Source organism: Lagenorhynchus albirostris, chromosome 10, assembly GCF_949774975.1.
Source record: "Lagenorhynchus albirostris chromosome 10, mLagAlb1.1, whole genome shotgun sequence".
Classification (NCBI taxonomy): domain Eukaryota; kingdom Metazoa; phylum Chordata; class Mammalia; order Artiodactyla; family Delphinidae; genus Lagenorhynchus; species Lagenorhynchus albirostris.
In genome coordinates, this window is record NC_083104.1 from 53569935 (window position 1) to 53597320 (window position 27386).

Sequence of the window (27386 nt, forward strand, 5' to 3'; positions counted from 1 at the left end):
CAGGCTACATGAAATCATAGAGAAGATATGCTGTCCCTCATCACTGTACCAATTTCATATATTTGGGGAGGCAGGGAGAAGAAAGATAGCTGTGGTTCATTTGCAGTTCCTGTGCCTCTGGGCACTGGACCTGTCAGCGCACAGGGCCTTCCTAGAGGTTCTGAGCAGAGGTCTGCTCGAGGGCTTGAGGATATGGGGTAAGCGTCGGAGTGAAGCCTTCACCCCAGTTACTGCCTGATTTCTGACCTGTTCTAAACAGTCCGAAATGGAGAATGTGTGATCTGGTCATTTAAGGATCCCATATGGCTACTTTCATGTTATACTCCCAGAGTTGAATAGCCGTGACAGTGATCCCATGGCTTCTAAAGCTGAAAATATTTACTCTCTGGCTGTTTACAGAACTCATTTACAGACTCGCCCATCCCTGATTTAGAACCTCCGGAGGAGAGGACTTTGTCTTCCCCACGCTCTGGGACCACAGTTTGACTAGGAAATTCTGGGATTAAATACGATTTCTCAGTGCATACCTCCCTCCACCTAGGGCCCTGGATGCCCAGCAAGACTTGTGTTCAGATTCTGCCTCTGCTTCTGCCCTGTGTGACTTTGACAAGTCGCATAATTTCTCTGAAATTCCATTATTTTATCTGTAAAATGGAGACACTTCCCATTTTGAAGAAGTGCTATGACCTTGAGTGAGAGAATGTCCAAAAGTGCACAGTATGCTGCCAGCCATGTGCTGGGTACCCTGTGCATGCCATTTCTTGTTTCCTTGTTCTCTCCAGATTGAGGGCACATGTGAATGCACAGATTCTTCTGTGTGGACAAATGTCCATGTGTACAGTGGGAAAATTCTTTGTCGTTTTAGCACATTTCTGTATGTTATGAGTCTTTGGGAAAAGAATGCTTTTGTTCACTACATCCCAGGTTCTATTCAGAGGTTTTTACCAAGTGCTTCCTAGTTCATTTCAAACTATTATTTAAGCCAGTTTTCTGTGGGATTGCCCATGGTTATGGTAATATCAACAATTTCCAACAACCTTTTCATGGGATTTTTACAAAAATCAGGGAACTGTGTTTCAGAAATGGCCCTCCTGGGTAGCATTTCCCTGTGCAAAATCAATCTCTTACCTGTGCTCCAGGCCTCAGAGGCCAGACCTCTCAAGGATGCTAAAACTCCCAGAAATGTAGGCCAGCAGCCTTGCTGCTGAAGGTGCCCCTGTGAACAGCATTGCAATAAGCTGGAGACATAGATTGATTTTGTTAAATATTGTGCTCCTGCTGTAGAATCTCTCTCATAGCCCCCGTCCAAAGCAGCACACTTGCTCGGTGTCCATTTTGTCCAATTTGAAAGACCTCATTTCCATCTATGTCTGTCCACCTATTTTGGAGAGAGGCAACTAAGCCATCTAGACTGAAGAAATATGTCTTGAGTTAATAAATGTTTTCTTCGAGACATTCACCTAAACATTGTGCCATGAATATCCATCCCCGGGAGGTGGGATGCAACGCAATGTCATTATCCTCAAATTACAGATGAATGATGAGTGAGGCGATGGGGCAGCATGATGTAGTTGACAGTTCATAGTCAAGACTCAGCGCTCAGAAGCAGCAAGTGACACCTGGACGCTTTTGCTGTGCCTGTGGGACCGGGTGTGCTGAGACCTTGGCAAATATCTGTCCCCTTTCATTCTCCTTCTGGCGTACCTTTTGTGCACAGATGTCACTCCACATTTCATCGTGTTTCCACATCACCTTTTCTGTCGGAATGGACCCCGTGTCCTCCCCCCCTCCCCCTCGTCCCCACCTCCTTCATCCTCCTACCTTCCCTGCTGTCTTGCCTCCCCTTCCTTCTTTTCTCTTCTAATCCCACCATATCATATTTTTGTAAGCTGCCTTAACTCCCTTTTGCAACAAGAAGGGTGACAATAGATATGTATCAGGTAGAATTGTAGAAACTCAGAGATGGGAGTAATGCAAGATCTCAGTTGAGTGAGTGAGGTTTACTCGTATCCATGTTGATATGATTAAGCTTCCATAAACAAGTGAATCTTTGTCCCCCATCACAAACACCTAGCAAATCGAAAAGTGTAATAGATTAAGGTTGTGGGGTTTTTTTTTCACATCACATCCACACCAAATCCTTGGACATATGTTTCATAGCTCGGAGCATTTTCCCCCCGATGAAGACTCCAGCATTATTCATATCGAACCTGTATGCTCTTTATTTAGTTGCATGGACTAAAGTCATTCTTCACTTGTATTCACACACAAATAAAACTTGGATGATTGGCAGTCACAGCACAAAAAGAAGGCAGATAATCAGGCTGGTTTATATGCTCTGGTGAAAACTCAACACTCGAGAGTTTTCTAGATTCAATGTGAATGTAATGCCGAGCAAAACTTCTAGATCAGGATTTTCAACATAAGGTGAAGACCCATCAGAGCAGTGCTTTGCAGTCATGGCTGCACAATGGGGTCACCTGGGAAGCTTTTAAAATAAATAGCATTGCCCTTACCCCACATCAAAGATTATGATTTTTTGATCTGGAGTAAGGACCCTGCATTGCTATTTTTCAAAAAACTCTTTGGATAATTCTAATATTAACTTGGGTTAAGAACCACCATACTAATTGGTCTTGAGTTATATAGTCAACTATGAGTCACATCAGGGTTTTATTTTCCCTTTTAATGAACAGTGAGAATAAAATGGAATAGAAAATATCAGTATGCATTTCATGTAGAAGTGATGGATACTCTATCAAGAAACTTTGGTTTCAGTTTCATGTATTTTAGAGTGGATGCTGTCACTATTGAAAAATAATTTCTTACTGTGGGTTGTAGTCAGAGACTGAAAAACACTGTTTTAGATAATCTTTAACAGAGAAGGTATGTTGATAGTTGCCTGGGGAAGATCAGAAAATCTCCATCTGTCCTAAGAGAGAAGCCTGATAGAACTATTTTTAAATGCGTGTAGGGCACGCAGAAGTATTGCCAAGTGTTCTCTGTGCTATCAAATGTTTCTTGCCTATTTATAGAAGCCCTTACACATTCTTTGAGACACTGAGCCTGACTTTACCCTCTCCTGTAGGTACCATCACTGCTTAAAAGTATTAAGTTGCATTTCTTAAAACTGTCTTTTAGTTCAGCCTCCTCATTTCTGAATCCACTCATTCTAACCCATAGTTCAGGCGAATTTAAGGAAGATTTACATTTCAGAAGAAAATATGGGAGTGGTGTGTGCTAATGCCTCTAAGTTAGTGAAAGATGACCTTCCTTCTTGCTCCTTCTTGCTCTGTACTGTAACTGACTGGGTTTCCGTTCCCATTTCCACATTAAAGTTCTTAAGAATAGTGGCGTTCTCATTTACCACTACAGCCCCAGTGCCTAGCACAGCTTTTGGCGTATATTCAGTCTCTCAAAATGTTTCCTCAATAAATAAACAAAGACAACATCAGAAGCTATAATCTTTTCCTCTCACTGCTGTGGCCTCTCCCGTTGCAGAGCACAGGCTCCAGACACGCGGGCTCAGCGGCCATGGCTCACGGGCCCAGCCACTCCGTGGCATGTGGGATCTTCCCGGACCGGGGCACGAACCCGTGTCCCCTGCATTGGCAGGCGGACTCTCAACCACTGCGCCACCAGGGAAGCCCTATAATCATTTTTAAAATTCACTTTTGTATTCTAGATTGCAACCAAGCCTTCCTGCTATTCACAATCTAAATTTAGTTTTGCACATTCGATCAACAAGTGTGAGCCTAGATGTGTTGTACCTCCATGGGGTTATATATCTAAGCTCCTGGCATCATAGTGCTTGTTATAAAAGTCCTCAATACCTAATTTTGGAATGACTTAATTAGTACAAAGAGGATTAATATACCCACTTTCTAAGGCATCTAGGCAATTTCTTGCATGTAAATAATGGTGATATGGGACAGATTATGTGAAAAGCCATATGGGAAGAGTTTTTAGGAGATTTTGTTAAGCTGAAAAACATGATTGCGAGAAGTGAGGACTGGGAGTGGTCACTGACTCCTTGGAAAGAGCCTGCAGATCTGGTCTGGCCTGTGGAAATCAAAGATGGCTTAGCTCATTTTGACAATGAAAATATGTAACCTCATAATCCAGGATGTATTTTTGTTGATAAATTAAGTATCACCAGTCACAAGTATTTAGAAAAAATCTCAAAATGCTTTACAGAGAAGATATTACACTAGTAAGACTAGAAGTCGTATTTACAGGAACAAAGTAAGAATCTGAAACAGGGGCTTCCCTGGTGGCGCAGTGGTTGAGAGTCCGCCTGCTGATGCAGGGGACACAGGTTCGTGCCCCAGTCCGGGAGGATCCCACGTGCCGCGGAGCGGTTGGGCCCGTGAGCCATGGCCGCTGAGCCTGCGTGTCTGGAGCCTGTGCTCCGCAATGGGAGAAGCCACAATAGTGAGAGGCCCGCGTACCGTCAAAAAAAAAAGAATCTGAAACAGGATGTGGGTTGCTTTGACCTCTGTTGTGGTATATTCTCTGCTGCCATGTTCAAGAACTCTTCATGAGCTTTTACAGGTCCCTCTCCTCCACAAATATTTAAGCTCCAGTGCAGAGAGAGTAGAATATAATGGGTGAAGAGTTCACGCCCTGAATCCTAGCAGCCTCGGTTTGAAACCCAGCTCTGCCACTCAGTAGCTACATGATCTTACGTCATTAACTGAACCTCCCTGGGTTGCAGTTTCCACACATTGTGCAATGGCACTGAAAAATAATAGAACTACCTCATTGGGTTGTTACGAGATTTATGAATTCATCCACGCACAGTGCCTGACACACAGTAAGGACTCCATAAATGTTAGCTCTGGTCATGATTGTTACATGCTTGGTGAAAAGGAGTGTTGTGGCTTCTGCACTCATGTAGTATGCTTGTCATTTGTCATTTCTCTTTACTGTATAATTCATTCTCCAGTTTTCTTCAGCTTTGCTCTGCAAGGGACCTGACTGCTGGGAACCACATTTCCTGGGCTCCCTTGCCCACTGGCTTCAGAAGAGATTGAGGCTGGGAGGCCAGTGGTCTCTCGGCTTGGGTAGCGTCACCAGCCAAGGCTGCCTCTTTTACGTTTCTCATCACTCTCTAAACAGAGCCTCCCCCTGGGCTCACAGGTCCTACTGGAAGACACTGTTCCAAGGCTTCATCCCAGCCTTCTGCTTTAGGAGTGAGGCCAATACAGAAGAAAACGGAACAAGAGGAAAAAGACAAATTGTAGATTTAATCCTGGATCCAACTATGCCTGAAGGTTATATATGACTGGATTGTTAAATATATGCGCCTATAAAAATTCTCCTTTTTGCTTAAGTTACTTTGATTGCATTTCTTTCACTTGTCACTGTGTGTATCCTAACCCAGTGTCTCCTAATTCCTGAGAACTGTTTGAGACGCTATCCCAATATGGAGCAATTGGCATTCTCATTGAATAATTGTTTCTAGAATTCGGATAACTAGTATTTACTGTCCTGCTAGGATTAAGAATATAAAGATGAGCATGGTCCTTCTCTTTGATAGCACAGCAGTGACTAATTAAATGTTTTCAAAAATGTTAACTTTTACCATACTTATTCTAAAATGTTTTCTCTGGAGATCTGAACATCTTCTCTTAGTTGATATCTATCTTAAAACTAAAGACAGCGCATCCATTTTAATACAAAGATAGAAACTAAAATGCAAAGCAGGGACTTTGGGAGGAAAGTTTTCATTTATTTTGATAAAGTAAATATCGAAATACTTTTAGTTGTTCTTTATGAAACCTTCCCAAGACAGGAGGATTTTTCAGTGCAGCGAGATCAACAGTGTCATGACTACAGGGTAATCACTCATTCTGTGATATGCTTTCTGGGCTCTTTGCTTCTCCATTTGTCTGTGATGATGCCATTTGTCTTCCTCTAATGGATGGGCTTCCTCTCCCTTTCAGTCACTAACAGAAGGCACTGAAACTTGCCCAAGACATGTCCAAAGTTCATCTGCTTTGGGAATTTTTGAATCTTTCATGGTTGATGAAAGTAAATTTATAATCATGATGCAAGTATAAGTGTGTGGTGTGTGTGTGTGTGCGCGTGCGCACACGCGCGCTGTGGTTTGTCCTTAAACTACAGTGGTCTTTTAATGTTATATGGTCAGGCTGTAGTTGCTATGGAAACAGTAACCAAATTTCCTGACCTTTGAGGGCAGGGAGATGCAGTGGTTACAGTTGTGATCAGAGTTGAGAGATTGATGATAGAATTATAGTAAAGATTAAAGAATAAGGGCTTTTTCTACCTTACTGATCAGGTCGGGGCAATCTCCTCTTCCCCTGTGTCTACCAATATTACCCATCAGAGCCAGGCTGAAGGCTTACTAGTATTCCTTTATTAGTTTAAAATCAGTTTACTTTTGGATACTGGATTAACCAGATTTTGGAGTTCTTGACTATAGTTGGTGTATCATTTTTTACATATTATAGAATCATACTTTTTGGTATTGGAGCATATAATACCCAGATTAGTGTCCACGCAAGACAGTATTGTTATTAAGACAACGAATGTGTGCTTTTGTTTGGAATGTGATACCTTGAGATTTTCTCCTTATTCTTTAAGTACATGATGATCACTCAAATGAGGCATGTAATACATTCTTTCTTCAGGAGGAATCATTTTCTAGGACTTCCGTGACTCGTGGGGAGTTTCTCCATAGCTTCCTGTACAACACTGATGGTTCTGCATTGTTAAAGTTTGGAAGATGCACCAAATGAGAAGTTCTTGTATCTGTGTTTATTCTGTTCATACTAAACGTCAGGGGGATGTGAGAAAAGTACAGAATATGGGGGGTGGTGTCCTCACCCTAACTGCTTAGTGAGGGTCTTTGTGCCCAATGGTGTTAAGTTCGGTGGATGTGGACATGGACAGGAAATGATTCCTGCCCTTAAGAAGCTGCTTGGCCTCACGAGGAGAAAATATGTGGGGCTGCTCACTTAGTAGGGGCAGCACAGGAGCAAAGGCAACAAATGCAGTCAAATGTGAAAAGAAGAAGGTAGGCCAACGTGATGGGCAGATAAAGAAGCTGGAGGGGAAGCAGAACTTGAGATGGGACCCAAAGGAAAGGCAGACCTAGAGAAAGAGAGGCGACTGTGTTCAGTGTTAGTAAACTTCCCAGCTTATAAGTATGCTGCATTTATTCTTTCAAGTGTGTCAAATACATTAAAACAGAGACAAAGAGAAGCAAATTGTGTGAACAGAGATACAAATGGGGCATGATCTAGTGATTAAGGGGCGTTGAGCAGTTTGGTTATGCTAGGGAAGCAGAAGGTTCTAATGGGTATTCTCTAGGAGTGAAGATGCTCAGGGGATTGTGGGGCTGTGAAGGATGGGCTAGGATACCTGGGATTTCTTAGATCCCACATGACATTGAAGGAAATAGGGCTTAAACTCTAATAATTTCAGGTCAAAGTAAAGACTCTAGAATGATAATAAACAGGGCAAATTGTCACCCAGGGTAAATCATAGAGAGAAGTAACCAGTCAGTAAATGCAAATTGAATTTGGTTGCAAATAAAACCTGTGTGAGACCAACCCCTCCCCCCCACAATTCTGTGGAATTGTAGGTGCTGTTTAGCGGTGGTTAAAACGTGTTGACTCTTGTTTGACTCTTCCATAAGCTCTCTCCTCAGGTTTTTTTTTTTTAATCTCTGGGTTACTGTCAATTCTGGCCTTTTCAATATGGATATGAATTGAAAAAAGGATTTGGATTTAAAAGCCTAGTTTTTTGCCTGTGAAATTGTATAAAGTATGTACAATATGTTGGGTATTTTTTTTCTAATACAGAGCCTTGAGTGAGTTATAGACAATTTTTTTTTCATCTTGAGAAATTGGCCCATCTTGATGTCATATGTTATACAGATGATGATATGATCATTTCAAAACTGCTTAATACTCATCAATACGACTGTGAAGATGGACTTAGCATTCTCAACTCTGAGGGGGTTTTGGTTTTTTTGAAAACACAACGGGTCATCTGTGTCTCAAAGTTAATACACACCTAATGTTCCTGACGTAGGGCAGTCACAGAGCGAGACCAAATACTTTGTGCACAAAGTGGTAGAATATTATACAGGTTTTGTTGGTGGGCATGTGTTTTTGAAATCAACTGCATTCTAAAATGGACAGTCTTACAGTTTATCTTTCTTCCTTTTTTTTTTTTTTCCCGAAAGGACCTTCTTAAGAAATGCTACTCTGCCAAGGCATCTTACCTCTTCCAACAGGATAAATTCTATGATGTCAGCTATGATACAGGAGACAAGTCTATCCAATGTAGCAGAAGACCGGACGCATTCAAGTTCTGGATGACCTGGAAGGCCCTGGGCACATTAGGCCTTGAGGAAAAAGTTAACCGCGCTCTTGCTTTATCTAGGTACTTGCTCTGTGTGTATGTGTATGTGTCCATGGGTGTCTAATAGAAAGATGTTCTTCCATATATGTATTCCTTCTTTCATCTAATAACCATCTTCTCAGTACCTAGTGTGTGTTAGGAATTGCCAACAAAGCAGTTCTACCCTCTGCCCTCCAGTATCCCAACCTAGTGAGAGATACATCCAAGTGACAAAGCAGATAAAATACAGGTGCGCCTAGTTTTTGGTAAAGGGAGGTACACGGTGCTCCAGAAGCACTTGGGAGGGTTCCCTAGTATGTTCTTGAGGGACGTTGTCAGAGGTTTCCTGGAGGAAGTGGCATTCAACTAAGACCCAATGAAGAAAGGGGAGAAGATTGATTCAGGAGGAGGGAGCACCAGGCCCAAATCTCTGGGTGTGGGAGAGATCCTGGTGACTTCAAGGACCCGAAAAGATGGTCTGTGAGAATGTGGGGCTGGTGGAAAGACATACAGGTAAGGGTGATGTGGAAGCACCGTCATTGCTGCCTTCTTGTAACGTAAGGACAAAGCTTTTGAAACTACTTTCAATGACACTAGGAAAGCTCTTGAGATACAGGTGCTGGGTGCTTGCCACCAGAGCAGAACTCTGCTGGTAAGCTTGGACCAGTGTGTGTGGATGGCAGCCCATGGCCAAATGTAGTTTTGAATGTGATTTGTTGGGCCTGAGCTCCATTGGGTTAACCTGGATTGTGTTTTAAAATATCAAACATTTAAACATTCCAAATATTTTTTAATAGGGAGACCGTCAAAAATCTAGATTTGTGGTTTTTCTCAAAAGATCAGAGTGTTCTCAGTCCCACCTGATGACAAGGCACTGAACATGGTGATGCCTGACTCTGGAGACCCACAGCGCCCCCCACACCCCCTGGTTTTTGTTGAGCCTGTTTTACTGTGGCACAGAATGCTAATAGCCGGGACTCAAAAGTTAGCTCCACCATTTACAAGCTTTGTGACTTGGACAAGTTGCAAAAACTTTCTTTACCTCCATTGCATCCCAGTAAGATGGAAGTAACAACAGCTTCGAACTCAAACAACTGTTAGTAGAATTAAATGAATTGATATTTGTAAAACACCCGGGATGGTGCCTGGCATATGCCACATGCTATATGAGTTTTATTAGTTATTATTTTCTTACTTGCTTGGCCACTAGAAGCATCAGAGTTTGTGATCTCTGGTTTGGATAATCTCTCCTTCTTTACTCCCTGTTCATATTTCAATTGCAGAAACCTGCAGTGTCTCCTTAAGAGACTTAAACAATTTCCTCTCTCTATAGGGAAGAGGTATGGGTGCCCTATGCGCCTCTCTGTGTGACAGTGATGCTCTGAGCATCACTGAGGACTGTCTAAAAACCCAGTATCTTAAAGCAGCAATCGTTTATTCTAAGAGGTCTGCAAGTTGGCTGGAGTGGCTTCATCTCATCCTGCGGTGGCTGTGGGGGTAGGAGGAGGGTCTGGGTCTCCTGCCTGCATGTCTTGCAGGACCAACAGGCCTGCCAGAGCCTGGTTTTGTAATGGTGGTAACAGAAGCCCAAGAAGGCAAGCATACTTTAAGCTCCTGATTGCATCATGTCTATTAGCATTCCAGTGACCAAAGGAGATCAGATGGCCTAACTCAATGTCAGATGGCCAAACTCAATGTCAAGAGGCAGAAAGAACTGCAAGGTTACATGGCGAAGGGCTTAGATATAAGGACAGGGAAAAAGACGGCTTTGGCACTTTCAGAGGACTATTAGAAGTCAGCAGTTCTGCTGATTTTGGTTTAAAAAGTAGTTTGAAAAATCTGTAAATACTGTGTCTGTTGGTAAGCAACATAAACCTTCATTCAAGACATTATAAACAAAGAAAGGTAATTTATTTGCTCATGTTACTGATAAGCCAGCGTAGTGATGACTATGGAATGGCTTATTCTAGGGGCTTAAACAAGATCACCAGGCCTTAATCTCTGTTCATCAATCAGGTCTGCTCTCCTCCATGTTCAGTTTATTCCTCTGTAGGAAGGTAGCTGCCAGGAGGGTCAGATCTATAGCCTCCCAGGTTCAACTTCAAGGTCAAAAGGAAAGAGTGCTCCTTTCTCAACAATCCCAAGGAAAGTTTTAATTCCTTCTGAATGAGGCAAATGTCCATATCTGAGTCAATCACTGTTGCCAGGGAAATGTGATATTGAGTCACATGCTCTCCCTTGGCACTGGGAAGACTGTCGACTCCTCCTACGTATATAGAATATACTGACACTGAGTGAGGAGTGTACCTCTGTTAGAAGCAGGGATAAAGTGCCTTCGTCAGAAGTGGGGAGATAGCTACACAGTGGTGAAAACATGAAACTGTCTACCACAAATATCCATAGTTGCCCATTAAACTAAAAGTTCAGGAAGCTCTGTTCCCTTGTTTGTATTTTTCTCATACTATTTAAGTATGCTAGACTCTGCATTATTTTATCAAAGCTGCTAAGTAATTCGATGACAGGTGTCTTGAAACAAGGCTAGATGTAAATATTTGATGACCGTATTTATTACAAAGTTAACATTCATCTCAGGGTGGAATTTAATTTATAGTCTAAGGTTACTTCCTAATTTTGCAGAGAAATATCACAGGAGGATAAGTGTAAACATTTCAATTCAGTTCAACAGCACATTGTTTGTAAATGTTTGTCAAGTTGAATTGAATTGAATTAACATTTCAGCGAGCATCACTGCAGACTCTGTGACCTATATTTAAAATAATCCCTTTTCTGTCATGCCACTAGTCATAATGGTTTTCTTGCCTTAACTTTCCACATTCTTGATATCCAACAGTCCATTCCTGGGGTGGGCAAAAGCCATCATCTTCCCCCATCCCCAGTGACAGGTGCCAAGGAAGAGTCCTTTTAGGCATGTCACTTGGAATGAATGTGAAATTATAAACTTGGAGAACATTTCTCTGGGATTAAGAATTATTTCATATTAGCAACACAAGTGCTTTATTTTCATGATTTTATGTCTTTTCAAATTGAATGTGGTTCTGCTTTTTAGGAAAGAGGAAGCATTTTCTGAATTCTGAGGTCTGTTCTATTAGTTGGAGCCTATGTGCAGTTGTGCACTGATAAACTGTTTCTCAGGAGGGGAAAAAGGCCCCAATTTGTAATGTCTGCCAATTTCCATGGTGTAAATATTCCCACTGTGGAAAATTGCAAGCTACCAACAGTCGCGGCTGGTAAATTTCTGATTATTTAACAACTGGCTCTCACTAGCCAGTACAAACTAACTCTATACTACCATACTCTATATGAGCCAGCATAATCGGTTCAAACCACTGGCTGGTGGGAGTTAAAATACCATTTCTCATCAAGCCTACTGACCTGCAGCCACTTGTTTTACAGTTTACCTAATAAAAATGATTCTCATCCACTGTCAAAAGACTATATTTGGCTTAATTTCTAGGTCAGACCAACACTGTTTTGTTTCCAAGAAGTATGATTTTCTCCAGTAGATAACAACTCTAGCAAAGTAAAGCTGCAGATGACAATTGTGTTACTATTTGTGGTACACATCTGTCATCAGCAGCCTAAGGGAGATAAGATGCCCATTCCCACAGGCCCTACCTAGGTCAGGTCTCTTAAACACAGAGAAGGCTGTGCAAGTCTTTTCCCCTGGCATATTGCAGTAAGGATTGCACTGATTCCATAGAAACAACATTTCCATGTTCCTGAATCTGAATGGAACTTAGTTTTAAAATTTGTATATTGACCTTAAGATTTAATGACCAGATTTTGATGGACCAATGGACAGCCATCACCCTGATCAGATGTTCCCTCTTCCCTTGGGAAAGCAAGAGCAGACCTTTTCGAGAGGACAATGATTCCTATTTTATGAGTTGTCAGAAATCCAGCAAGAAGGAACTAATTAGTTCCTAGAAGATCTCTGAGGCTTTCCCTAATTTCCATTTGACCCTTGTCATTCCAATGGATGAGATAACATTTCTCTCAAGAAATATTAATGACAAAAAACTTGCTTTCTCCTTTGGTTGTTGGAAAACCAGTGACATTGGGAACCTAAAGCAGCATGTGATTATTAAGCATAATTGAAACCCAGAAGGCTGAGGTTTATTAAAACCACCATTTCGGGCACAAGGTGATTGTGATCTCTGATATCTAGTTAGAAAAGTTGAAAACGTGTTACAGTACCCAGGGCTACTGGTTGCTGAGGGCACCTTGTAGGCCTTTGTTACAACACTCAAGTTAAATGGATATTCACTAAGGGGTAATTTTTAAAGCAAATCTAGAAGAGTCATGTGCGTAAGTCTTTTCAAGAACAAGAAACAGGTCAGGAACTCCCATTCTGCTATGTTGCTAGGTCTCCAGTGTATCATTTATCTATTCCTCTGACACACAATCTCTGTAATCTCTCAGATGGAATTCATTTCTCTGACTTGCATGAACACTGAGGGATTTATTGGTACCAGTATAGAAAAGGTAAGCAGTAACACAAGGCAATTTTGTGCTAGTGTATTTCTCTAGGTGAGGAGAGGGAGAGAGTCTAGAAGACTATAGAAGGGCCAACGTTTTCATTTTTTTCTTTATATTTGTAATTTTAAAAACATCACAATGCTGTAAAATGTAGCATGTAGGTGTCTGTGATGAATCACACATGCCATGCAATATGTTCTCATATATGCAGAGCATACAGAAAGCATATGGAAAAAAATCCCAGGAGTTCTGGGAGGTTCCATTGCATCAGAAGAAATTTCAAATGAGATGAGACTGCGAGAGGCACTTGGTCCAGAGCGCTCCAGGGAGACTCCAAGTGGCTGGTGAATTGAGAAAGGGACTGGAAAGGCTATTTCTGGAAAGGACTGTATGTCCTGCAAAAGGGCAAGTGAAATGCACAACTGTTAAATGGACTCATGGAACTAAGGAGGGAAATGTTTCAGAGCAAGATTTCATTAATGTACATTTCAAAACTAAGCCAGGATCTTAATAAAATGAGTTTTTTACCCAGTAGGATTGGTGAAAACTTACTAATGTGTATTTTTTTCTCTCTTCTCTCTTTTTGCTAAGCTTAGTGGGAAGGACTGTGAATTTTATGACACTATTGTTGCTTTTTGAACCCATTTACCTGGATGCCTTTTGGTAGAAGTGTTTTATGGTTCCTGAGTTTTATCAAAAAACTCAATGTATATCTTTTTTTTCTGGCTTGTATCAGATAAGAATAGAGTTGTTGTTTTTTTTAATGTATTTTATCTTTAGACTGTGTCCATATACTGAAAAGTTGCGAGGAATAAATCATCCTATGAATGTAGGCAGAAGTAACTTAAACCTTATTTGGATCCCCTCCCCCAAAATTCATTTCATTTAAGCATTTATTTAATTTAATTAATTTATTTTTATTTTTGACTGTGTTGGGTCTTAGTTGCAGCATGCGGGATCTTTGTTGTGGCGCATGGACTTCTCTCTAGTTGTGACACGGGCTCAGAAATTGCAGCGTGCAGGCTTAGTTGCCCTGCGGCATGTGGGATCTTAGTTCCCCGACCAGGGATTGAACCTGAGTCCCCTGCATTGGAAGGCAGATTCTTAACCACTGGACCACCAGGAAAGTCCCTAAGCATTTATTTAAGAAGAGGGTAGGTACCCTATCGAAGAGGCACTTTATGCTAGCATTTCTGAACCTACGCTCCATGGGATAATAGACTTCCAGGAGATCTTAATAGATGTTCTTCCAAAAAATGTTTCCACGGTCAAATATGTTTTGACAATGCTAACCAATACATTGGTCCTCTCTTGGAGATTCAAAGTGTTCATTAGCACATTAAAGGCTCTGAGGGGCTTGTAATATAGGAACATTTTAAACTTTAGCCAGTAGGCAGACACTGTTGACTGTTCATCCAAAAACCATTCTTCCTTTTTCCTTGCCAACAGAACCTCAATTTTATATAGATAGCAATATTCCAGCTGGGAACATTGACCTAAGCGTATCCCCTTTTCCGGTCATTAGCTTAGGGATGGATATATGACTTAGGTTCAGTCAATAAGATACAGGAAGAATTCTATGAAGTCTTCTGAGGAAAATACTCTTACCTAAATAGAAATTAAGAGAAAATGCATTTTGCACCAGCCTCCTCTCTTTCTTCCTGGGACACTGTCACATATGGATGTGATGTGTGGAGCTGTGGCTGCCATCTTGTGAACACCAGTGAATTCACTAACACTCTGAACATGGCAGGCTGAAATAATAGAAAATGCCTGTTTCTTGGTGACGTTACTGAACTTTCCAACCAGCTCAATAAATGTTCTCATGAATTCAGCCAAGTACACTTCTAATTTTAAGCAAAAGCAATCTAATGGATATGCCTAGCATTGCTCAAATTTATTTAAATGGAACACTTTCATGTGGGAAACCTATTAACATGGTGTACCAAGGAACATAGTTTGGGAACTCTGGTGTAAACCTTTTATTATTGTTATAATTCTTTATCCAAATCACCTCCACCCTCAGTTGTTCGTTACACTGGGCTTTACAGGTTCTGAGAGTGACTGCATGGAGGCATTGATCCACGTGGTTTGCAAAAGGCAGAGTTTTAACTGAAATGATTCAGCTCTGCCTTAGGATGCCTTTCTCCCAGGAGCAATGTTAGCCAGTTTGACAGATTTTTTTTTTTTTTTTTTTTTTTTTTTTTTTTTTTTTTACGGTACGTGGGCCTCTCACTGTTGTGGCCTCTCCCGTTGCGGAGCACAGTCTCCGGATGCGCAGGCTCAGCGGCCATGGCTCACGGGCCCAGCCGTTCCGCGGCATGTGGGATCTTCCCGGACCGGGGCAGGAACCCGTGTCCCCTGCATCAGCAGGCGGACTCTCAACCACTGCGCCACCAGGGAAGCCCTTGACAGATATTTTAAACTGAGACTATGGGCAGTGTGTCGAAGTTTCATCTTAACAGTCTTATCTGTTGGGGAAGGAGTTTACAAATCTAGTTCCACATCTCCATTACGTGCATGAGGAAACTGAGGAGGGCTCAGGGAGTCTGAGGAGTTTGCCTAGAATCACAAAGTTGATCAACTGAACAACTAGAATTTTCTAGAGTCGTTGCCTGGATTTCATAACCTGGGGGTATCCAGGATTAGTGCAGGCCCCCTCAGAATGGAATCATGGCACCGAGTTAGCAGATTGTCATTATATTTGTGCCTGAAAAGGTAAGAAAAAATAGGGTTCATGAAGCTTTCCTTGTATAGATAAAGGTTGTATATGTCTATTTATTTTGTTTTGTGATTTGTATTTTTTTCTTTTATTAATTTCCTTTTCAAAAATTATGAGTCACCACACCTATGAAGCTTTGCAGAGATATAAAAAGAGAGTAAACAGTCTCTACCTCCCCACTGCATCCTGTTTCTTGCTTCCTCAGGTAGACATCAAGGATGTCTTTAGGATGTGGTCTTCATTCCATGATCATATATACATGTGGAGAGGGATCACTTATGCTTTTTCTTTTTTTTACATTTTCTTAAAAAGCAGAATCATATTATCTACATTTCTCAGTCCCTTGCTTTCATCTCTTACTAATACATCATGAGCATCCCTGTGGTTTAATTGAAGTGGATATAATCCATCCTCTTTAATAGCTGCATCGTAGTACATGTGTTGCTATAATACATTTTATTTTACCCTTTGCCAATTTCTGGATATTAATCTTGTTTCTAATTATTCCGTATGGAATGCACACACATACACATGCACATGTAGATTTAGATGCAGCAACATTTGTGTATGCATCTCTCTCTCTCTCTCTCTCTCTCTTTCTCTCTGTCTATCTCTATCTATCTATCTCTCTATCTATCTGTCTTAGTGTTGATGAGGTTTTCCTGGTTGACCAGCATCTCATAAGTGGTTTGCTGGATCAGAAGCTACGAGTATTATTAATTTTGAAAGGTTTATAGCAGCTTTCTATCACATTCACTAGCACTGGATGTTGTCCCTCTTTAAATTTGTTTCCAGTGTCCTCTGGGCAGCAGGTTTAGTATTGTTATTTTGATTTGCATTTCTTTGATTACCAGTGATCTTGAACATCTTTTCTAATGTTTATTGACCATTGGAATTGCTTTTATCGAAAGTTAGGCTGTGTGCTAACGGTGTAAAAACTTTACAGCTACATGACATCTCCTGAAAACACATTCAGGGAAAGGAGTATATAGAAAGAACATCAAATACTTTGTGAATATGTGTGTGTGTGTGTGTGTGCACGCGCGCGTGCACGCACGCACATGTGTGGTGTCACAACATTATTGCTCAAAATAAAAGATTCATATTATCCAGTTAATACCGATAGGATTTTTTAAGATATTTTATAATTTAAAGATGATATAATCTGTATGCTAAGCACCAATACTTAACCTTATGCAAAAAGCTAAAAAAATTGTTTGGGAAAAAAGAACTTCATCCCATTAACTGGTGTATTTCATATCCACATTCTAGAATATCCTTTAGTAAATAAACATAGTAATAATGATCCCCCATTTCCACAGTTTATATTCTATACAATTTTTTACATATGATTTTATTTAATTTTTTACAACGTCCTTTTGAGATTGGAAAATCAGAATGTGTTATTCCAGTTTTACAGGTAAGGGAATTGAGGTCCAAAGAGGAGCATTTCTTTGTTGTCCTTAAGTATTAATTGAATATATGTAATTTAGTTACACAATCAATTCCATATGATTGTACCATAATTCTATATGACCGGACAGGATTTTCAAAGCCAGTGCTTGCTTGCTTGCCTGCTTCCTTCCTTCCTTCCTTTCTTTTTGGCTATAACATATAAAATTGCAAAATACCCTGGAAAGTAATTTTTTGTCAGCACCTCCGATCATTTCCTTACATTTGACCCCCAAGTTTGAAATACTGGGTCAAGTGTTATGAACTTTTCAAAGCTCATGAACAAATCACTAGTTTTCAAGGCCAATTGTTCAGAAGGTTTATCTTTTTATTTAGACAATAACCAAGCCCAGTGGGGCAGAGTCAGTGTTCATTTACTCTCATTCTCAATGTCATTTTAGTCTTTTCTCCATCACATTCCATATCTCATGTAGCTGTGCCCTTTGCTTATGGCATGATAATTCTTTTTTCCCTGACACTCAAGATAACTTCATAGACATTCTATCAGTGGCTACAACCCACTTACTTTTAGCATGATACCAGTGATCAGTCTTTCTTCCCTCTGGCCTGGCCTGGGGAAGAATGGTGTTGCACTTCCTTGATCTTAAAAGAACACACAAGCAAGACTAAACACCAAAAACTTTTACCACCAAGCCAGCTAGATAATTTAAGTACCTATGCTAAATTCCCATCTAGAATATGAATGAGACATATATCCAATCTACTTTGTGTGGCTTTCACACTTGAAGTCTGATGCTAACATGTAAGATAGACATCATCTCATCAAAGAGATGTACCTTTTTACTCAGGCCCCAGTGGATTGCAGTAGGCTCAGGTGTATCCGTCTAAATACAGACCTGTGCCTGTACATGTACCCTTACTTATTTTTAAGCCTTGTCTCTGCATCAGAAATTATAGTTTTATTGTATGTCAGCCATGTTCATGGATTTTTTAGATTGAAGATTATAAATATTACTGTGACTTTTTTTTAGGTACCTAGTAGAAGAAATCAAGAAAAGAGAAGGATTCAAATTACTGATGGAAGTAAGTGATTACAGAATTGTGCTTGTGATTTTGTCAGTCAACAGTGATGAAGGTGGTAATTTTCTAATCTATTATATTTCATTGGTTTTTGTGTTGCAGACTTAGAAACAAGCCATTAGCTTAATTCATAGAGTCCATTATGTTAATTTACTCTATTAGTGAGTATTTTTCCTTTGTTGGATTCAGAGAACACACTTGCCTTTAAGTATTGAAAATTACAGTGCTCAATAATAATTACCAAGGATAATACTGAATAAATTATGACCTGTATCTTGATATATGAATTGCATAATGCTTGTACTGCAAATATTCAACTGTGCTATAGTGGTGCTTCTGTGAAAAATCAATTAAGTGAATGTACAATAATGCATATAGTTTTCTCTTTTTATAAAATAATGAGAGCATATTAGCTTTGGAGCAATGGCAAAATAAGTCATTTTGTTGTTGGATTGTTTGCTATATATAAGAAATATGGTGGTTACAAAGATAGAGATTATTGGGGTTTTTTTCTAAAATATATGGTTAGAAAATATGAAGAATATTATTTAATTCTGATTTTTAAGAAATATAATGTGTGAGGTTTGCTTAGCTCTTCTTATAGCATATACTTTATAGCAATTTTTAACATAATAAAAATCACTTAGAGACTGCAGCCTAGGAGTGTATCCTGTATATAAGCAATCTGGCTAGTTTTTGGTATTCATTTATTTGACAAGATTTACTGAGCAATTGCTACGTGCTGGAGATATAAGACAGGGAAGTTCCCAACTCTCATGGTGCTTACATTCAAAAGGAAAGTGACAGGCAATAAGCAAGCAAATTATTACATGGGAAACATCAAGTTGGGGGAAGTCTTAAGAAAACAGTAGAACAGATTCATGAAAGATAATAAGTAATTACAAATAACTCATTAGACAGTTCCAGATATGGGAAGTACTATAATGGAAATAAATAGGGTAAAATGCTGAAATGGGGGCTGTGGATGGTGGTGGCCTTTTTGGTTGGGATGCAGGTAGGGCCCTCTGGGGTTGCCTCTGCGCTGAGACCTGCTGAATGATGGTAAGAAGTGTGCCACACAGATGCTTGAGGGAAAGGCATTCTAGATAGAATCAACAAACAACTGCCAAGGCTTGAAGCTGAAAAGAGTTCTGTGTGCGGGCTTCCCTGGTGACACAGTGGTAGAGAGTCCACCTGCCGATGCAGGGGACACGGGTTCATGCCCTGGTCCCGGAAGATCCCACATGCCGCAGAGCGGCTGGGCCCGTGAGCCATGGCCGTTGAGCCTGTACATCCAGAGCCTGTGCTCCACAACAGGAGAGACCACAACAGTGAGAGGAAGAGTTTTGTGTGTTTGAGGAGCCAAAAGAAGGTGCATTAAGCAAGGGGGAGAGATAGTCGGTGATAGTGTGGAGAGGTTGGCAGAGACCAGATCTGCTGGAGCCAGGCGGGTCATGGTAAAGACCTTTGCCTTTTATTCCAAGTGTAATCTTTGGAGAAGTTTTCAGCAGAGAGGAGTCTGACTTCCATTTTGAAAGATGGTGCTGGATGTCATGAGAAGAGAGGGAGGGGGTGGTGGTGAGGGGAGGACAAGAAAAGAATAAGCGAGAGAAGGTGGAGACTGTTGCAGTAACTTGGGTGAGATGTGATGGTGGTCCTCAGATGACTTCGGGAAACACTGCTCCAGAGACTCCTGGCCGTGGATTCTCCCACTGTCTGCAAAGGGGGCATCTGATCAGAAGGTTCTAAGAATCCAGACTCCCTGAAAACTAGGGATATAAAGGAACTTGCAAAAAGAGCAGAAGAGTCCATATTTAAACGACTTTCTGGTAACACCACTAAAAAGCAAGAAGACCAGTTTAGAATGTGGAACATTCCACAGTACAGCTGACCTGGTTTCTTCAACAGGTCAGTGGCATGAGGAAAAATAAAGGAGAGTGTGATGATGATCACTTCCGGGGTCAAAGAAACCTAAGAGGCAGAACAGCCAAAGGCAACATATGCACCTGTTGGAACCTTAGTTTGAGGGAGCCAATTGTAAAAAGTAAATTTTGAAACAGTTGGGGAATTTCTAATATGAACTGGTAGGAGTTATCACTGATTTTGTTAGACATGACAATGGCATTATAACTACAGAAGAAAATGTCTGTATTTTCTAGAGATGCATACTTACCATGTAAGGATGAAACAAGAGCTATCTGACTGGATTGAATTTGAGTTTGAATCACCTTTTTTATTTTCTTGAGGTTGCATTACCTCTTTATTTTCTCAAGTTTGAATTGCCTTTTTTATTTCTCTAGCTGTGGGAGGTATAGGTCTTAAGAAAAGTGCTGTACACCTCAGAACTGCACAGTCTTTTGATAGAGCTGAGAGAAAAAGTGACGAGAAAAATGAACTGATTTAAAAGTTATTTATATACCTTCCTAAAGGCTTAAAAATTGAGGGAGGAACCTCTTGCCATCATCTTTAGGGAAATGCAAACATTCACATCCTTGTAATGAAAGTTAAGGTGGATTTTAAGTATTAGGCAGCCTTCTGCCCTGGATATTTTATCTGTGGGAGCAGATGGCCCCAAAGCAGGGAAGGTGGCTCCTTCAATGGTCCTCCAGAATTCCTACTTATAAGGGATTTTGTATGTGATCTGCATTTGCCTCTTTTCTCTGTATCCATTTAGAGAAATAAAGTAAATTTAGACCTTGAATTTCACATATAAGTGTCAAATTGATTAGCCTCTTTTTGTTAACAAATGCCTTCCTTGCACTGATTAAATATAACCCTAATGCATACTTAAGAGGAGAGATACACAGGTTTGATGAGAGCCCAGGTCTGTAAAACTGCAAGGTTTTCAATTTAGGAAAAAACAAAGTCTATAATGATATATATGTATATTTCACTGTGAAGCAGATGGCAGTGAGAGTGTTAAGTGGAACATTACAAACAGTAAATGAACACAACCACACAGAGTATCTAGTACTTGAATATCTTTCCCTGAAAAGAACAAAAGTAATGCATATCTTCTTGAAGATGATTGAAACTTATCATTTCAAAGGAATTCTGCATTATTCATAGGCCCCTGAAAATCCTATCTTTATTTTTCCATGTTGGATCTAAGATCTAATATGTTTTCTTAGCGGTATATACTATCATTCACATGTTTATTTTGATCTCTTGGGAGAGTCCTAATTATTCAACTTTTTGTTTTTCTCTTCCTGAGTTCTGCCTTAGAAAGAGTTATTTAGGTTTCATAGACTTTCTGAGTTACAAAGGATCTTCAAGGACATCGAGTCAACTTCCTGCTCAGTGCAGGAAACTTCTCTTGATAGTTCTTGTAACAGGAAGTCAACTTCTGCCAGAACACTTCCTGTGTAAGAGAATTCACAGTTTATTCCTCTTCCAGGGAGCTCTAAATATTCATATTCTAATACTTACTGAATCCTACTATTAGGATTTGATATGTATCAAGCACATTGCAACTTACAGTTTTTTAAATATAGTTTTTATATAGTTTTATTAGATCATAACAACCTTCTATTTGCTAAATACAGTGCACATCCTTTAATTTTCTTCTTGGACTTCTGCAGCATTTTGCACCATTATCCACTTCTTTCCTGTCTTGGTTCCTTTAACTTTCTTTCCCAGTTTTTCTCCTTTCCATGTGACTTTCTCTTCTAAGTCTCTGTGTGAAGGTCTCTTCATCTGGGGACTGCTTAAATGCTCTCCATTCTTTTGTCTTGGCCCTTTCCTGTGTCCATTTCCCTGAAATGTTTTATCCATGTCTAGAGCTTTGTCATCAATAGTCTCAATAATGTCTCCATCCCTGACTTGTCTCCTCAGCTTCAGTCCTTTGTATATAGGTATGTCCTGGAATTTTCCAGACTCCCACAGTCACCTCAAATTCATCATTTCTAAAGCTGAAGTGTAGCCATTTTCTTTACCAAAATTTTGATAAATTCATTTTCCAGATGAATTTTTGGAACTCTTTTCCATTAGAACTGTGATCCATCTTCTTCTTTTTCATTAGAACTATGATTTATCTAAACCAAAGTCTCGATGTTGTCTTCACCTATTTCCCTTCTCTACTCCTAAAGCCACCACCTTAGTTCAGGATCCCCTTACCACTCAGGTTGGTGCTGTCTCCCAACTCATCTGCTGCTTCCAGTCTTAGACCCCTTTATCCCATCTCCACACTGCAGCCACCCTGTGGGCTTTCTAATAAAATGAAATCTGTCCCCTAGACTGAAACTCTCCAGTTGCCTCTGGAATCAAGCCCAGACTCCCCAGCATGGCCAGTGAGGAAGTCCTTTGTGAAAGGATGCCCATCTCTGTTTCCAGCATAACCCCTCTTCAGCACACCCTGCCATCTAGTCATTCCAAGTACTTGCCATCACCCTGAATACACCAGCTTCTACCTGTGTACTATTCGCTTTGCCAGGAATATTTCTCGGATTATGAGAAATTTCTTCTTTTAAAATACCCATACCATTGCAGCTTGATTGCCTGTACCTAGCTTTATCACTGCTCTCTGAGTTCCTGGAGATAAGCATAAAATGTAAGTCATGTTTCTCATCCCAATGCCTGGTCCAATATCTAGAACATATAAAAATTTTGAGTTATATTCTGTGTTTAAATCATATGGAATTGAACATTTCAGTTGCCCTTCTTTGGACATGCTATAACTTTTTTATGTTCCCCTTCTAATTTGTAGGCAGAAATTAACACAGTGATGTGTCTCACCCAGTGAAGATTTTCAAGTGGGACTGTTTATCCACTTGAAAAGCACATCTTTCTACCAATATAGTTCCAAATAATAGTCACTACACTAGTAGAGTGCCTTCTGTGTGCCAGATGTGGTGGTAAATGTTGGAAATAATCTCTTTACTCATCAAACCAACTCTGTGGGGTAGACAATATAATCTCCATTTTATAGATTAGGAAGCTGAAGCTTAGAGAGTTTGACACTTGTCCAAGCAAAGACCTGGTGAAGTTGGGATTCAAACTGCATCCATGTGACTCCAAAACCCAGGCTTTTTGTGCTACTAAGTGCTGCCTTTGGAATTTTTCAGTAGTCTAATCAGTTACTTAAAACTTGTGAGCTTGAAGTCAGGTAAAATCCATCATGACCCCCTTCTCCATTCTATATTTGCATGATTGATCATTTCAGTCTATGTGCTAGAGTCTACATTTATACTTATTAAAAAGCATACTGCTAGTTTTTATTATTATTAATCATCATCATCGTTGTGATCTAATGATATTTCAGCAACAGAGATGAATTTCTTTTGACAAAGCTCAGTTTTAGAGAATACAAGGTACTGTATCTTGGTGACCACTGACTTTTTTTCCCCCAAGGGTCTCATATTATTTACTCAATAATCCTTGCTGGAATTGACATCAAAGCACTGGCTTTATTTCTTGGAATATATATCCTTTCTTTCTCTTTGAAAATCAGGATAGAATGAACCCATCTTTTCTTTGGTGACACTTCTCTACTTCTCCATGAATTTTTAAAGATGATGACAATGACTGCTACAGGTTTTTTGTACCCTTCTCTATCATCCATCTGGTCTAGACACTTGGATTCCCTATTATGCCTTCTCAATGTGGTGGTGTTAGACAATATGGACTAATTGTGGTCCTAAGACACCCAAGAGGTCAGACTTTTATATATGTATGGAATTAAGTGGCATGTGAATGGTTCTACTCTGAAAATACACTTTACTGCTTTGAAGCTACTTGAAGAGAGTCTATATAAAATAAGAGCTACAGAGGCAAAGAGACAGGAAAACTCAAATATGTTCCTAGTGGATATTCAAGGGATGTTTTTTCCAAGTTTTAATAATTTGGGGAATGCCTATAGTAAAGGTATTCCACCAAAGGGAGCATCAAATTTCCTCCAATGAAATGAAATGTCAAAAAGGCTTCACCAGTTTTCAAATATCATAGCACTAGAGCCATACCATTCTAAAAGAGACTGGGCAAAGATATCACAGATTTGTCACTTCCAAAATATCTAAATCGGGCTTCCCTGGTGGCGCAGTGGTTGAGAGTCTGCCTGCTGATGCAGGGGACGCAGGTTTGTGCCCCGGTCTGGAAAGATCCCACATGCCACGGAGCGGCTGGGCCCGTGAGCCATGGCCGCTGAGCCTGCGCGTCCGGAGCCTGTGCTCCGCAACGGGAGAGGCCACAATGAGAGGCCCGTGTACCACAAAAAAAAAAAAAAAAATATATATATATATATATATATATATATATATATATATATATAAACCGAAACTTATTCAAGGAAGAAAATATAAAAGGTGGTTCAAAAGGACTAGGTCCTAACATAATATATAGAGTAGATCTGGTAGCAGATAGAAACTATTACAAAATGATTCATAATGTTGCCATGCAAATGAAAAAGAATGGCTTATTTAATGATGTATTAGGGTCCAATAAAAAGACAAAAACTGCACAGTAATCTGAAGTGGGAAAGTGCAATGTAAAGAATTATCGTGCTTGCTTTAGCAGCACATACATTAAAATTAGAACAATACAGAAAAGATTAGGATGGTCCCTGTGCAAGGATGACATGCAGATCTGTGAAGAGTTCCATATTTTAAAAAAAGAATTATTAACAGTTGATTGGAGTCATGGGAGATTGCCTCGCAAGAGACCCTAAAAAATACAGAAATAGCAGATACTGTAAAGAACAGACATCACTCCTAGAACGGAGATAGAGCACTGAGGAAGAGGCCACCCCCACCCAGGGCTGAGATCCAGACTAGGTTGGAGAGGGTGCAGTGTGGCTCCCAAGATGACAGGGAAGTCCCCCAAGGTGTCACACAGGTGGGGTCTCTAGGAGTCCACCTCCTGGAGTGCTGGAGGACACTGCTATCAGGGCACTGCCATATTTTAGAACTCACTCAAGCCATCCAAGGCAAGGTGCATCGCTGGCAGCCCTCCCTATGAAGTCCCCGGAGGAGAGTGTGCAAGAAAAACCATGTATGGTCATCCTCCTGTGACCAGGCTGCTGTGAAGCCGCCACAGGGCGTGGTGCTGGGGGAAGCTGTCAGGGGCCACTTGCTGCTGGTCACCAAAACTGCTGAAAAGAGCCCCTCCTACTGCAGGAGCCCCATGAGATGAGTGCACGTGACCAGGAGGAGACACCTCTTCCTTCTCCGTGTCCCTCCAGCACCCTCTGGTGATAAAGTCTCCGATTGGACCAGATGGCAAGGAGAAATATTTATAGAGTCCACCTCCATTATTGGAGAACATAAAGAACGGGTGGATTCGGAGCTGAGAGGCAATAAATTGATAACTGACATAAATGGCACCTGGAAAAAAATCTTCGTTGATATAAAGACGGAAATTCCTAGAATCTAGTGACAGATAATAACTGTTTTTTTCTACTTTCTAATCAACCACAGTGACTTTATTTATTCACAAAAAGATTTATTCACATTAGATGATTAAACAATTTGAAGGCCAGTACATTCTATTCTAGAGAAACCAAATTAATCATAAATTAGAAAACCAAGTATAAATTGTGTAGATCTGTAAAGACTATTGTAGTTTCATGATAAATGTTTATGGAATTGACTTGAATTACAAAGTACCTTATTTTTTTTTAATCATTTCTTTATTTTTCCCATGTTCAATATTAATTATCTATCTTATACACATCAGTGTATACCTGTCAATCCCAATCTCCCAATTCATCACACCACCACCACCACACCCCACCTTCCCCCCTTGGTGTCCACACGTTTGTTCTCTACATCTGTGTCTGTATTTCTGCCTTGCCACCCGGTTCATCTGTACCATTTTTCTAGGTTCCACATATATGTGTTAATATACGATATTTGTTTTTCTCTTTCTGACTTACTTCACTCTGTATAACAGTCTCTAGGTCCATCCATGTCTCTACAAATGACCCAGTTTCGTTCCTTTTTATGGCTGAATAATATTCCATTGTATATTTGTACCACATCTTCTTTATCCATTTGTTTGTTGATGGGCATTTAGGTTGCTTCCATGACCTGGCTATTGTAAATACTGTTGCAGTGAACATTGGGGTGCATGTGTCTTTTTGAATTATGGTTTTCTCAGGGTATATGCCCAGTAGTGGGATTGCTGGGTCATATGGTAGTTCTATTTTTCGTTTCTTAAGGAACCTCCATAATGTTCTCCATAGTGGCTGTATCAATTTACATTCCCACCAACAGTGCAAGAGGATTCCCTTTTCTCCATACCCTCTCTAGCATTTGTTGTTTGTAGATTTTCTGATGATGCTATTCTAACCAGTGTGAGGTGATACCTCATTGTAGTTTTGATTCACATTATCTAATAATTAGTGATGTTGAGCAGCTTTTCATTTGCCTCAGCCCATCTGTATATCTTCTTTGGAGAAATGTCTATTTAGGTCTTCTGCCCATTTTTTGACTGGGTTGTTTGGTTTTTTAATATTGAGCTGCTTGAGCTGTTTATATATTTTGGAGATTAATCCTTTATCTGTTGATTCATTTGCAAATATTTTCTCCCATTCTGAAGGTTGCCTTTTCGTTTTGTTTCTAGTTTCCATTTCTGTGCAAAAGCTTTTAAGTTTCCTTAGGTCCCAATTGGTTATTTTTGTTTTTATTTCCATTGCTCTAGGAGGTGGGTCAAAAAAGATCTTGCTGTGATTTATGTCAAAGAGTGTTCTTCCTATATTTTCCTCTGAGCGTTTTATAGCTTCTGGCCTTACATTTAGGTCTTTAATCCATTTTGAGTTTATTTTTCTGTATGGTGTTAGAGAGTGTTCTAATTTCATTCTTTTACATGTAGTTGTCCAGTTTTCCCAGCACCACTTATTGAAGAGACTGTCTTTCTCCACTGTATATCCTTGCCTCCTTTGTCATAGATTACCTGACCATAGGTGCATGGGTTTATCGCTGGGCTTTCTATCCTGTTCCATTGATCTATATTCTTGTTTTTGTACCAGTACCATATTGTCTAGATTACTGTAGCTTTGTAGTATAGTCTGAAGTCAGGGAGTCTGATTCCTCCAGCTCCATTTTTTTCCCTCAAGATTGCTTTGACTATTTGGAATCTTTTTTGTTTCCCTACAAATTTTAAGATTTTTTGTTCTAGTTCTGTAAAAAATACCACTGGTAATTTGATAGGCATTGCATTGAATCTGTAAATTGCTTTGGGTAGTATAGTCATTTTCACAATATTCATTCTTCCAAGAACATAGTATATCTCTCCATTTATTGGTATCATCTTTAATTTCTTTCTCAGTGTCTTATAGTTTTCTGCTTACAGGTCGTTTGTC

General features: G+C 40.1%; 1 protein-coding gene and 1 non-coding gene across 3 annotated transcripts in view; both read left to right on the plus strand.

Annotated features, from left to right (window-relative positions):
- The window catches only part of GADL1 (glutamate decarboxylase like 1), a 190073-nt gene that overhangs the window by 85043 nt on the left and 77644 nt on the right, over positions 1-27386 (plus strand). For both annotated transcript variants that reach the window (XM_060164089.1, XM_060164090.1), the window contains 2 exons: positions 8219-8418; positions 18043-18094. In XM_060164089.1, coding sequence (XP_060020072.1) covers positions 8219-8418; positions 18043-18094 — 252 coding nt within the window. The remainder of the gene's footprint in view (positions 1-8218; positions 8419-18042; positions 18095-27386) is intronic.
- LOC132528345 (U6 spliceosomal RNA) lies at positions 24586-24692 on the plus strand. The gene has a single exon (XR_009543216.1). It is a non-coding gene; the product is annotated as a U6 spliceosomal RNA (small nuclear RNA).